This window comes from Staurois parvus, unplaced genomic scaffold, assembly GCF_062004578.1.
Source record: "Staurois parvus isolate SC_StPar_1 unplaced genomic scaffold, SC_StPar_1.0 ptg000299l, whole genome shotgun sequence".
Classification (NCBI taxonomy): domain Eukaryota; kingdom Metazoa; phylum Chordata; class Amphibia; order Anura; family Ranidae; genus Staurois; species Staurois parvus.
The window spans coordinates 413,244-426,639 of record NW_028318095.1 but is presented as its reverse complement, the minus strand read 5'-3'; the positions used below and the strand labels follow the sequence as shown (position 1 = coordinate 426,639).

General features: G+C 41.7%; 1 protein-coding gene across 1 annotated transcript in view; it reads right to left on the bottom strand.

Annotated features, from left to right (window-relative positions):
• Positions 1–1,206: 1,206 nt before the first annotated feature.
• LOC149457868 (stomatin-like) overlaps positions 1,207–13,396 on the bottom strand; it is a 34,148-nt gene continuing 21,958 nt past the window's right edge. The window contains exons 6-7 of the mRNA XM_089682895.1: positions 10,399–10,533; positions 1,207–4,083 (exon numbers count right to left, since the gene is read on the bottom strand). Of these exons, the coding sequence (XP_089539021.1) occupies positions 3,895–4,083; positions 10,399–10,533 (324 nt within the window). The 3' untranslated portion in view covers positions 1,207–3,894. The remainder of the gene's footprint in view (positions 4,084–10,398; positions 10,534–13,396) is intronic.

The window sequence follows — 13,396 nt, the reverse complement described above, 5'->3', positions numbered from 1 at the left end:
CCCTCCAAATCACTGAATTTAGGTGTTCCAATCACCTTCATGGCCACAGGTGTATAAAATCACCTAGACATGCAGACTGCTTCTACAAACATTTGTGAAAAAAATGGGTCGCTCTCAGGAGCTCAGTGAATTCAAGCATGGTACCGTGATAGATTGCCACCTCTGCAATAAAGTCCATCCGTTAAATTTCCTAAATATTCCATTGTCAACTGTTGGTGGTATTATAACAAAGTGGAAGCAACTGGGAACAACAGCAACTCAGCCATGTAGTGGTAGGCCATGTAAAATGACAGAGCGGGGTCAGCGCATGCTGAAGAGCACAGTGTGCACAAGTTGACAACTGTCTGCAGAGTCAATGGCTAAAGACCTCCAAACTTCAGATTAGCACAACAACAGTGCAAAGAGCTTTATGGAATGGGTTTCCATGGCCTAGCAGCTGCATTCAAGCCTTATCTTCAAGTGCAATACAAAGCGTCGGATGCAGTGGTGTAAAGCATGCCACCACTAGACTCTAGAGCAGCGGAGACCTGTTCTCTGGAATGACGAATCACGCTTCTCTCTCTGGCAATCCGATGGACGTGTCTGGGTTTGGTGGTTGCCAAGAGAATGATACTTGCCTGACTGCATTGTTCCAAGTGTAATTTTGGTGGAGAGGGGATTATGGTGTGGGGTTGTTTTTCAGGGGTTGGGCTTAGCCCCTTAGTTCCAGCAACTCTTCAGGCATTAGCATACCAAGACATTTTGGACAATTTCATGCTCCCAACTTTGTGGGAACAGTTTGGGGATGGCCCCTTCCTGTTCCAACATGACTGAGCACCAGTGCACAAAGCAAGGTCCATAAAGACATGGATGAGCAAGTTTGGGGTGGAGGAACTTAACTGGCCTGCACAGAGTCATGACCTCAACCCGAGAGAACACCTTTGGGGTGAATTTGAGCGGAGACTGCAAGCCAGGCCTTCTCGTCTGTGCCTGACCTCACAAAAGTGCTTCTGGAAGAATGGTCAACATTCCCATAGACACACTCTTAAAGCTTGTGGACAGCCTTCCCAGAAGAGTTGAAGCTGTTAGAGCTGCAAAGGGTGGGCCAACTCAATATTGAACCCTATGGACTGAAACGGGGATGCCATTAAAGTTCATGTGCGTGTAAAGGTAGGCATTCCAATACTTTTGGCAATATAGTGTATATGTGAATAGCAGAGACATAGACCTAGCTAAAGCATTTTATTGTTTTTGTCACAGTTCACAGACATGGTAGTCAAATTCCAGACCCGCCTAATGTGGACAAATCAATTTACTTGAAGTTTAGCAGCTCTGTTTATAAGTTAGTTTTAAAACCTATATTTTCATAAATGCCAGTTTTTGTTAGTGGCTTCTAATTTTAAGATCCATTTGGTCTCCAAACAGAGGAGCTGGTTGTCAATGTCACTCCCTCTTTCTGAGCTTTCAATATGTTCTAATGCCTAGACGTTTATAGCCGAAGAATCAAACCTGTGTGATATAAGCCAATGTGCCTGGTGACAGATGTGGTCATCTTGTCATTTTGAATAAGATAGATGTGGTCTCCTATACTTTTCCAGAAGGGCCTCTTAGTCTTGTCCACATAAAAAGCATTACAGGAACACAGCCAAAAAACACCTAACTCCAGTTGTCTGACAATTGATGTTATAACATGGAGTCCAACTCTCCCCATTAGGAGATGTGATACTATACCCTTCAAAAATCCAATCACAAAAATTACAGCATCTAAATTACTGCATCTAAATGTACTTCTCCTAATGTTTTGCTGGAATGATTATGAAGGTATAGGGACAAGATGGCTGCATGTCAGAAGATTATGGAAACATTTTGCTCAACTAAAATTGATTTCAGATCTGCTTCCTATGTATCTGGCCAATAAAGTGTCCTCAGTCAACAAATGCCAGTGATCTTTTCAAATAGAGGTTGGCATATGATGCAGCACAATGTGTCCACATCGCTACACCCTGCATCTGGAGGAACAGGGGGCGACTGAAAATTAACACATTCCTGGATAGGATGTGTTCCAACAGTTCCAAAATAATGATTATAGGGCCATGCAGATTTTACTTCTCTTTTAAAAAACCTCACACTCACCGCAATCCCGTGGTGATGGAGAATTGAGCTACACAAGGCCTCTACAGTATATCAGTGGTGACCAGCCAAGCTCCATCTGGAAGCTGTATGTTCTCATTGGTTCTCAACAGGTCTCTTGTGTCCTGCACATAGGATGGCAATGATGTAACAAAGGGTCAGATAATAGTGAGTTTGCTTGCATTTTCTGTAATGCATCCTATGCCTGAAACAGTAAGTAACCTGGAAGGTCTTTAAAATTATTGTGTGCTTTTGATAGTGCATAGAATGTTGGAGCAGTTAGATATTTAACATTTAGAAAGTCTTTGTCAATAAAGCTATCATTGAGTGCTCTGCAGGTAAGATTTCTGAACCCTCATAGAAAATTTTAAGTTTACTTTCAGGGATGGGTTTGTACCGATCATGATTTTTTAAAATATTTCGACACATCAGAATAGTTTTGCCAATCCAATACAACCACATTACCACCTTTATCAGATGGTTTTATAATTATAAAAGGATTGCTTTTCAAATTGAGAAGTGCTCGGTTTAATCCAGGCTCCAAGTTAGCCAGGCCTGAGTTTAAATCCGATAAGTTGTTGATATTATGTATAAATTTTTGTACAAAGGTCCAGATGTGAATATTAAGCTGCAAAGATGTAAAGGTTTGTGATTTCTTTTTATACCGAACGTTACATATGGTTGATATTAGGTTCACTGAAGGAATCTCTTACTTCTGCATTACTTTCCAAAGGAGCATTAGGTCCCGTAAAGCATGGAAATCACTTACTGTGAATCCCTTCCACATTTCCATATCAGCAGCAGACGCTTGGGGGCTTTGGGGGGGTGTATGCTCTTTATCATGAGCAACATGTAAAGTTAGCTTTCTAGCAAATGAAAAATATCCTTGGCTGTCTCAAATCAGTCCATTTCCTTATACAGGCAAAAGCTCAAAGGCAGTATTTGTTTCTTCATCTGGGAGCAGGGGCGGACTGACCATTTGGAAACTTGGGCACTGCCCGAGGGCCCGAGGTCAGTAGGGGGCCCCATGAGATGCCCCTGGTACCTTTTTCATAGGCTTTTTTGAGTTTGGGCAAGGACACAGGGGCCCCATGATCCCCTATTGCCCGGGGGCCCAATGAGTTGTCAGTCCGCCCCTGTCTGGGAGTCAATACATAGGAGGATAAGTTGACAATCTGCAGTTCCTCATTCTTTAGGTCTTAATTAGAGATGGTTTTCTTGGACTCCCCTAAAAGGGACAAGGCTCAATAAAGAGGAGGAAAATGTATAGCTGCTTGCCAGTGTAGCCAAGTCTGTCTTACCTGCAGCCAAGTTTTCCCTGGGTTTATCTCTCACCACATCACCACCTTGAGAATTAAAGATAAGACCTGAATTGACAACAACACCCGAGAAAGAACAGTAGGTATTATCTTGTGGCCAACGTAGTATTTTGACTTTTACTATGAGTACAATGGGTACCATGTCCTTCATGTTTGAATTTGCTTCTTACTGTGAATTCTGGTGTATATATAAGTAGAGTACATCAACATCCGACTCAACCTGGCTGGCTGTCATATCTAAACTACAGTAGGTTTTAAGAAAAGGTGGGGAGATTTGTTCCTCAGGGCTTCTTTTCTTGTGTCCATTATTGGTGTTTTCGTTGCTTGCAGATGTCTGCAACTAAGACCTTGGTTTTCAACTAGAAGCTGATTAAAAAGTTCCCTTTGACTTGTTGGTAGGGCTTTAGGTTGAAGAATGTTTGTAGTACATAACCATGGTCCTGTTGAGACTTGTTACTGGTCGTTTCTAGGCTCGAGATAGCAGTGAAAAGAATTCAATAGGGATGGGAAACACAATAGTGGAATTACGCTCTGTTGCAATCTGTGACAAGGTCTGAAGATACCGGAGATGGAGGGCAGCTGGAGAATCCGACATGATCACTGCTGCTTCTTTAAGGGACCGAGAAGCATTCATCTCCCCTTCTGCTGCAACAACCTGCATCAAGCATAGCAAGTAGTATGAATGAGAGACCTTTTATTTGCAGAATTTTTACTTTCTACAGGTTTCACTCTAAATTTAAGTTAGAAACATTCTAATATATGTGTCCAATCTGCTACATAGTGAATACAAACTATTTAAAGTGTTACTAAACCCACAACAGTAAAATCAGTCTGTATATGCAATAAAGCATGCTTGTTGTTATACTCACTGTGGAACCTAAGGGGGTTAATCATCTGCATTGTGTAAAAAGGCTGTTTGATCTTGTCTTCTCTGTTCGTCCCCTTCTTCTACTGTCCAGTCTGTCCCATCTTCTAATGTACAGAGCTCTAAAAGTCACTCTGCACATACTCAGTTTGGTGTGTATTGCTAGAAATTATTTTTTTTCTTTGCAAGGGTGCATGTGATCAGCACAGGGCCAAATCAACTCTGTCCATACGGAGGGTCAGGGGTCATGCCGCCTCATAGGACAGTCAAGGCAGAATGAAAACTCCTCCTATAAGATTAACCAGTGCTCAGTTGGACACTGATAGAAGTCACAAGACTGCTATATACTGCTAATGAGAAAAGATATTTAGCAGTTTATATTTACTAAAATAATTGCATTTCTGTGTACTGTGGGAGACCGGATATAGTGAATGCAGGGTCCTGGGTTTAGTAACACTTTAACCTGGTCGATGCTGCTGGAAATCACAGAAGCATACACAGCTACTCCAATTATTTCTACTTGCTTCCGAGTGCTGTGCTGAGCAGTTTCCCTGTTGCATTCTGAACACAGGAGGTCGTCATTCGCAATCGGCACTTTGCATTCACTTCACACTGGGGGTCACTTACTTGCCACTGCCCCCATTCATAGAATACCTGGTGTTTTCTGACTGGATGCGGTGGAGATTGTGACCTTACTGCTTCTCCTCTCCACCTTGTCCAATCAGAAAAACCTTGTATTCAGTGAATAAAATACAAGGCATTCTATGATGGCAACAGTGCCAAGTGAACACACGTTCCATCTTGTAGGTTTTTTTTAGCATTATTTGACAGATACCCGCTCCCACTTCCGTGGAGTTGTCTTCCCTCCCTGCCCGTAGTCTTCTAGGACACGTGACAGGTCCCACAAGACTATGGGGCCATTCACAAAGTGCAGCTCTTCTCGCACATGTGAGGCTGCAAGCTGTCACAGCCGGGTGCCCACACTGAAGGTGCTAGGGAAAGAAGACGGCCGGTGAAAGCAGGACACCGCTGGACCGAGAACCAGGTAGGACCGAGGAGCATGTTCTTCTGCACAGTAGAGCAGAGCAGCTTGGGGGGGTAAAAAGTGTGTCCTATGGAGCGAAAAATATGGTACTCAGCTATGCAACACTACCCAAATTACATTTTTATCATTATTTGAGACAGATAGAGCTTTCTTTTGATGGGGTTTATTCACTGCTGGAGTTTTTTTTTTTGCTGTATAAAAAGGAAAAATATCATCAACAAGTTTGAAAAAAAAACAACATCTTTTTCTTAGTTTCTGTTATAAAAGTATGCACATGAATAATCTTTCTTTCTAAATTTACGCCAAAATGTATTCTGCTACATTTTAGAAAAAATAACCCAAATCAGTGTTCACATCTAAGCAGTTTGCATTTTTGAACACACATTTTTGATACATTTTGATGCTTTATTTATTTTATTTTTTTGGTAATAGGAAAGTATGACAGTTCTGTTCATGTAGTACGTCAAAGTCACATCAAAGGCCTGTCAAAGTGGTGCAGGAACCTTTGTGTGTCAAAATTCACTTTTTTTGGCTAAAAGGAAAGTATGACAGTTCTGTTCACGTAGTGCAACTTTGATGCGACTTTACACTCTCTGGCACTCAAGTAGCATCAAAGTCACATCAAAGTCCCGTCAAAGTGGTGCAGGAACCTTCATATGTCAAAATTCAGATTTTTTTTTGGCTAAAAGGAAAGTATGACAAGTTCTGTTCATGCAGTGTGACTTTGATGCAACTTTAGACTCTCTGGCTCTCAAGCAGCATCAAAGTCGTGCAGGAACCTTTACCTGTCCAAAGTTGCCTGTTAGGGTTAAGGGCTAGATTTAGATTTACATGTTAGGGTTAGGATTAAATGTTAGGGTTAGGAATAAATGTTAGGGTTAGGGGCTAGAATTAGATTTACATGTTAGGGATATGGTTAAAAAGGTTAGGATTAAGGGCTAGGGTTTAAGGTTAAATGTTAGGGTTATTTGACAGGTATATGCGAGTGGCCTTGAATGCACACAGTGTTCAGGTCCGTACACCTGCATCCACACACCTCTCACCTATATTGCAATACAGACTGCCTGCACACAGCTCCAGGTAGCTCCTGCCACATAAACTGCTGATTTACACTGTACAGGCTATAGTGCCCATGTTAATGAGCCTCAAGACCACACAGAGCTTTATTAACTTCATAGTTTTATCTTGTAGATTTAGCAGGAATTTTGTTGTGTATATGCATGCTAATAATGATTTAGTTTATCTTTAGGATATACAAGGCCCCATGATGTAGGCTGTATAGGGTTGTATGTGACCCCATGTAGCCCTGAGCACAGTGGTTAAGTCATTAGTACTTATACCATACAGCACTGGAGGTCTTGGTTAATTCCTGACCAGGACACTACCTGCATGGAGTTTGCATGGGTTCCTTCCCATACTCCAAAAGACACTTGGTAGGTTAGTATGTGTGCACAAATTAACTATATGTGTATCAAGTTTTGTATGCCATTGCCAAGCTGAGAAATGGTGTTTAGGAAAGACTTGGGGACCTACCATTGAATAAAATGCCAATAAAAGTCCATCAAAAAAAAAAAAAAAAAAAAAGCTTTCAAGCATATCAGATATTATATTACTTTTATTATTTCAGGCACTTCTATAGCGCCGTTAATTTATGCAGCACTTTACATATAGATTGTACATTCAGATCAGTCCCTAACCCTCAAGGGGCGTACAATCTAAGGTCCCTAACTTACATTCATACGTACACATACTAGGGCCAATTTAAACAGGATTCAATTAACCTACCAGCATGTCTTTGGAGTGTGGGAGGAAACCAGAGTACCCGGAGGAAACCCACGCAGGCACAGGGAGAACATGCAAATTCCAGGCAAGTGGTGCCGTGGTTGGGATTCAAACCGATGACCCTAGTACTGCCAGGCAGAAGTGCTAACCATTTAGCCACTATGGTGCCCGGAGAGCTGACCCATAGAGTAATGCACAAATGAATGGACATATATGTACATACCTATCCCAAAACACAACAGGGATTCAGCCAGCAATAAAAACCTATTTCATCAAAAATTACATAAACCTTTTGGCTAAAGTTGGACTTTAATGCTTTTTTAGCAGTTCCATTTTCTTTAGGTACAGTATATATTTTCTTCCAGTTTCTGCCCAGGCCTTCTTTTTCTTAAGCACTGGTCCCAAAATTTAGGACACATATCAATAAACTGTATGTATGTTCTGGCTCATAAATATATAATTGGATAATATTTACTCAGATGTCTGAAAGACATATCTTACTATGACATTACAGATTGAGAACAATAGGCTTTTGTCAGTATCAAAGCACTAAGCGGTATATTTATACTGAGGATCTTGACAGTTTTTTGGCAGCAGTCCTATGCAAGCACTTTTCCTATTTACACAATGTAATTCAGCTGGATTTGGAATGCAGAGGCAGGGTACTGCATGACTGTCCTCTGAGCAAATCCTGAACACACTAAAGTCTTAGGGGAAATAACTCATACAGTAATCTGAAACTGCAAAAAGTAATCTTTGTGCTACTTTGTTTTAATATATTTAGTCGAGAGAATGTACTAGTCTATCTAGTTTTTTTTTTTACAATATATATTTTAAAGAAAATTTGGGATTCAGTGTAAATCAAATAAAGTTTGATCTGCTTATATTTTGCTTTTCTTGGTTCCTCCTTTCTCCCTCATCAACATGTTAAGGATTACGAAAACCTTTCCTTTACATACCTTATGTAGTCAGATGCTTGACAATGAAAGGACAGTGAAAAACACCAGCTGCTGCCCCAGGGTGCTGAACTGGTTAACAGCTATATCAGCAAGAGGAGGGAAGCTGCTGAGTAGGAAAAGTTCAATAGACTGAGGCAGGCCATAGGTTATGTGATTTTCTTTCCTGCAACCTGTAGAAAGTCCCTGGGTTCCCCCATCAACACAGTGTTGATAGGGAGTCCCTCCCGTAGAGCTATTGTGTACTCCCAGCGTGGGGAAAGGGAGGTTTGGGAAGCCATCCCTGCCAGGACAACACAATGATTATTGCTAGCAGCTATAGCTGCGGCTATCAATCACATGCTAAAATCTGACATGCTAGTTGTACCCACCTCGATCAATGGATTGACTTGGGTGCAATCAGCCTGCCCATGGATGGAACGAATATTGACCAGTCCCTGCTGAACCACTGCACTGTGGAATCTTTTGTCCAGAGGAGAGAGAGAGACTCTACTATAATGAAGAGTTTTTGAACTGCCTTTCCCTGAGAGGAAATTGCCAGGAGGAGAAAGAGCTGCATTTTCACAAGCTCTACAGGTCACTTCCTTTCTCCACGAAGGAGCCTGGAGAGTGTATATCACTGTCCCGTGCGCACCACCATTGCCGCATAACGGTGGTCTGAGTAGGATCTGGAGCGCTGAATCCAGATGTACCAGCAGTCACCTGGGTTCAAAGCGAAGAGTGGACTAATCAAGATGTGTGACCTGATGGTGAGGTGCAATATTGCTGAGGCTGGTAAGGTGGTGCTGTGGAGATTTACTACATGTTGCTAGAGGGAAAACGTCCTTTAGAAACTGACCATATAGCCATCGAGCAGCCTAACTGTTGCCTGAAGACTTGACTGGGACTATTCTCATGTGCACCAACAGTACAACTGGGCCCTGACATTAGCCAGCTGAAGAGTTAGGATTAAAGACTGTCCCTTTACAATTGCTACACATAGACCTTCACCTATTGCTAATGCGAAGAGGTACTGCTCTTCAGGGCTAATAAACCTGCAGTAGGACTCCTCAGCACTTAGGCGGCATTGTGGCTTCCAAGAATTCTTTGGATTGTCGCCCTCCCCAGGGCTCCCAGGCCCAAGACCACTGTCCCTTTTTATACCACAGGAGCAACTAACAAAAATCCGGGAACTAAATTAACCCCTAACCCTCCCTTCCGGGGCAGCACCATAAGTAATCTTAATCTGCCTTCATAGTTATTATACTGTGTAGAGGACTGTGTCTGAACCTACCTTCTATGTGTTCATTTATGCTCAAACCAGCATTTATTCTAACCTGTACTGTGTCAGAGGGGGTGAGGCTGATCTTATAGTTGAGGCACAGAACAGATTTACCAAATTACCAAGGGGCTCCTGTGTGGGTAGCACTACACTTATTTTATACCCAGGTGTGCCATCAGTGGGTCTCTGTGTTGCTGTGTGCAATGCAGACAGATAATGGCTGGTAGGAGGGTACTGTACATAGTTTCCTGAAAACATCACAAGTAGCCACCAAAAAAGTACTCCCAAGACTCAGCCATGATGCAAGCAGTGGGCTGGCTCTTGGATAGGGTGACCAGGCACCTGTTTCCATGAACAGCCCCCAATGCACGAGACATACAGCAGACATGACTTATTGCCAGTCAACTCATCTGCACTAAAATTATTGTGCTAAAAATGTATTTCAAAGAGTATGTAAAATCAGCATTTTATTTTATTTTGGATAGAGTAGGTACTAGTAAAACCTATATCATCCTTTTGTTTTTTGGTTAAATTTCTCTTTACTTCCTTTCCCATAGACACAACAGGATGTGAGATGAAATCTCACAAAAGTGATGTGATGCCTTGGGATGGTCATACCATAGGTAACTAAGGTCCTGTGGAGGTGGAACTCTCAGAGAGGCTAGGAGAGCATTGGGATGATCTAATGAAGATATGGTTGCTATTGGATATTACTGCTACATCTAAAGGCCCTTTGTCTATACTGGAATCTATTTTTTGCTACAGAATCTTCTGGTCAGTAATGGATGTTCAGCATTCCCTAACCCTCTCTCTGTAGTGAGCTAATACATTCCTTTTTGTTTGCATCTTAAAGTGACTGGCACCCAATGGAGCTCCACTTGCTGGCTGAAAATGAGAATACAATATACATATTCATAGGCAATATTTAAAAAATTACATGTACAAACAGCTACCTATACAAGTGCCTCTTAACTAGTCATTATCTTATTTCTCTGTAATTATCTGGCAGGGGTCCCAAAAATTCCTGTCTATTAAAATTTGATTAGTTAAATAAAAGATACCTTTGCTCTCGCTTCTCTGGCAGCTTCTGCTTCCGTTGCCATAGCTCTCTGCAGCGATAATGGTAATTTCACATCCTTTATCTCTACACGTTCTACTTTAATCCCCCATTCCTTTGTAGCTTCATATAAGACTCTCTGAAAAAAGAAACAATTATTATACATTTGTATAACAAAATCAATATCATACACATTACAACAAAGTACAAATAGAAAATAGAGTATTTTTTTGCCAAATTTCTTTTAATTATTTTACACGGTTTTAAACCAATGCTTATGGAATTTTTTTATAGTTAAACAAAATATTTCTTTTACAAATAAATATTTCATACAATGTGCACCTGTGACACTGATTTTGCTGAGAATTATGGCTATTCCAAAGCAGATGCACATCACTTACATCCGTGTCCATTACAATTTTTCTCCCCTTCTGATGGAGGCAGCACTCATTCATGTCATCCTTTAGGGGTGGTCAGATATGAACAGATAAGCATTTGCCTATATCTGCACAACAGCAGAACTGAATTCAAACATTTTCTGTATAGTTCAATGAACCTGAATGGACCCGGATGTGGTTGGATATAAGAGGATGCGTGTCCACTTACATTCAGCTTCAAATAGGAATACATTGCACTCTGTTTTTGTTCCATGTAATCAGGTGTCAAAGAGGAACACCCATGTAAAAAGGGGCCTAAAGTGTCTCTTCTGTGATTGAAACCCTATTTATGGCCATATAGTGCTGTACAGAACACTATATGGTTTTACCCTAAAAGAGAAGCAGCAGCCAGAGGTAGTTGGCACAGCCCATCCAGTTTTCACCTTTGTTGTATTACAGTTCTGGTGATCTCCTGCGGCCTCTTTGCAGACACTTCCTGTCTACCTGCATGCACTCCAAAAATTGCCGCATTCCATATCTCAAGCAAGGTTTCCTAATAGTGATGTAGCACTACTCTCTTAGGAGTCGCTGAGTTTTGGGTTCCCCTATAGTCCTGCACAGCCATGCAACATCATTTTCTTCAGCCCTTGCACACTGGAGGGGTGTAGAATTACTCACTGTTCCTCGCCTGCAGGCTTTTCAGGTTGGTATCTGCCTTCAACCTTCTGCTGAGATGGGTCCTTCCTTAGCACCACAAGTGGTCCTCTCTCTGGGGACTGGTGAGGTCAAGCGATCCTCCTTTCCAGCTCCTGCCTGGAGGTAGGCCTCTTCCCAATGGGCCTCCTCCCCGGCTCCTCCGCTCCAGCCTCTCACTGCATCTTCCACCCAAACTCTCCTACTGTTGAGGAGGCCCAGTCATGCTTAAAGGTTGCCCAGACCCTATGCCAAGCCTCCTGCCAATGGATTGGTCAAGATCCCTTAAGTTTGCAGATCAGCCCCTCCTCAACCCCATCCACTGCCTTCCAGAAACTTCTCAAGTTTCTAGAGCAGGGGGAGGTATCAGAGAACTGATCTGCAGAGCCCTCAGACCTGACCTAAAATGGTCTGGCTGACTCACACCCAGGCTGCTATCCAGCCTCTATTACAAATCCAGCTAGCTCCTCCTGGCTAGAGGGGTGCTACAGTGACAACAGCAGACTGCCTGTGCAATACATGTGGAAATGGTCATTTACCAGAAGCCCATGTGACAGGGTGACAATACAAGAACACAAATGGAACAGACACAGACAGTTGTCACACTATAAAACAGAATGCTGAACAAGAACTTTCATGTTAGGATCACCAAGTATTTATTGAAAGCTGCAGATTTAAAAATGAACAAGACAAACATGGTAAAGTTTATGAAATTTTACAGCTTGGGTTCACATCTACTTTAAAGGAAAGCTGTACCAAGAATAATATAGAGGCTACTATTGCAAACCTTCTAAAATTGCCTGTATTTGGCATAAGACTTTCTGAATCATTGACCCAAAACAAACATATTGGTAAATCCATGTTGTTCCAGGTCAGCAACTCAAAGTACTGAAGCCAATGGATCAGCATAGCAGCCAGGCAACTAGCATTTTCAGAATGAGAATGCCAGCAATAGCAGCCTCCATGTTTGACTTAGTACAGGTTTCCTTTAAGAATTTTAAGAAAAATTGTTGTTTTTTTTAAATACCTCATTCAGAGAGGATGTATTGCTGTTCAAATAGAGGTCACTATTTTTGGCTGTCTTGGCTTTGGAATGATATTTGACAATTTCTTTTGCTTTATGACCAATTCCTAAAAGGTAATCCTAGTATGAAGGGTACATCTAATAACCCAAAAACCAATACATTTGAAACCATATTTGGGTTCCTACCTTAATCTGTGATATACAGCAGAGGTCTCCAAACTGTTGCCCGGGGGCCGAATGCGGCCCTTTGCCAGCCTTTAACAACCCTTGGGGTACTATTCCTCTAAATTATACAAGGCACTATTCCTTCCACTGACACCAACAATGGTGCACTATTTATTCCACTGATATCAATGATGGGTTACTATTCCTTTCACTAATACCAATGATGGGGCAATACTCTTCCTTTTACAGACCACCAACCCTGAGGCCATGTTTATTCTGATGCTGGGCCCAGGACAGTTTCTAACCCTACTGACCACAATCTGGCCCCCCCAAAGTCTGAGTTACAGTAAACTGGCCCTTTGAATGAAAAGTTTGGAAACACCTGATATACAGTTTATCACATACTCTGTCACTTGACGTATTTCTTAACATACCTGTAGGGAGGGGGTGTTCTGTAGCTCACAAAGAGAACAATGACAAGTTGATATTATTTGAGATAAGAGTGCAGAGGATGCAGGGAGTTATTCTCTGCAGCATGCTGGCAGGGGACATGTTTCTGTGCTCAGGCTGTGGCTGCTTTCTAAAGAAAATGAACTGTAAAGCTTCGCACATTTCTGTTTTGGTGGATTTGAACAAAAATAATAATTGGGCTTTAAATATTTTCAAGATCTTTATGGCAGAAATTTGATTACATTTGACCAAACAGAAAAATAAGCAATTTGAATAAACACTCTTTAAGTATT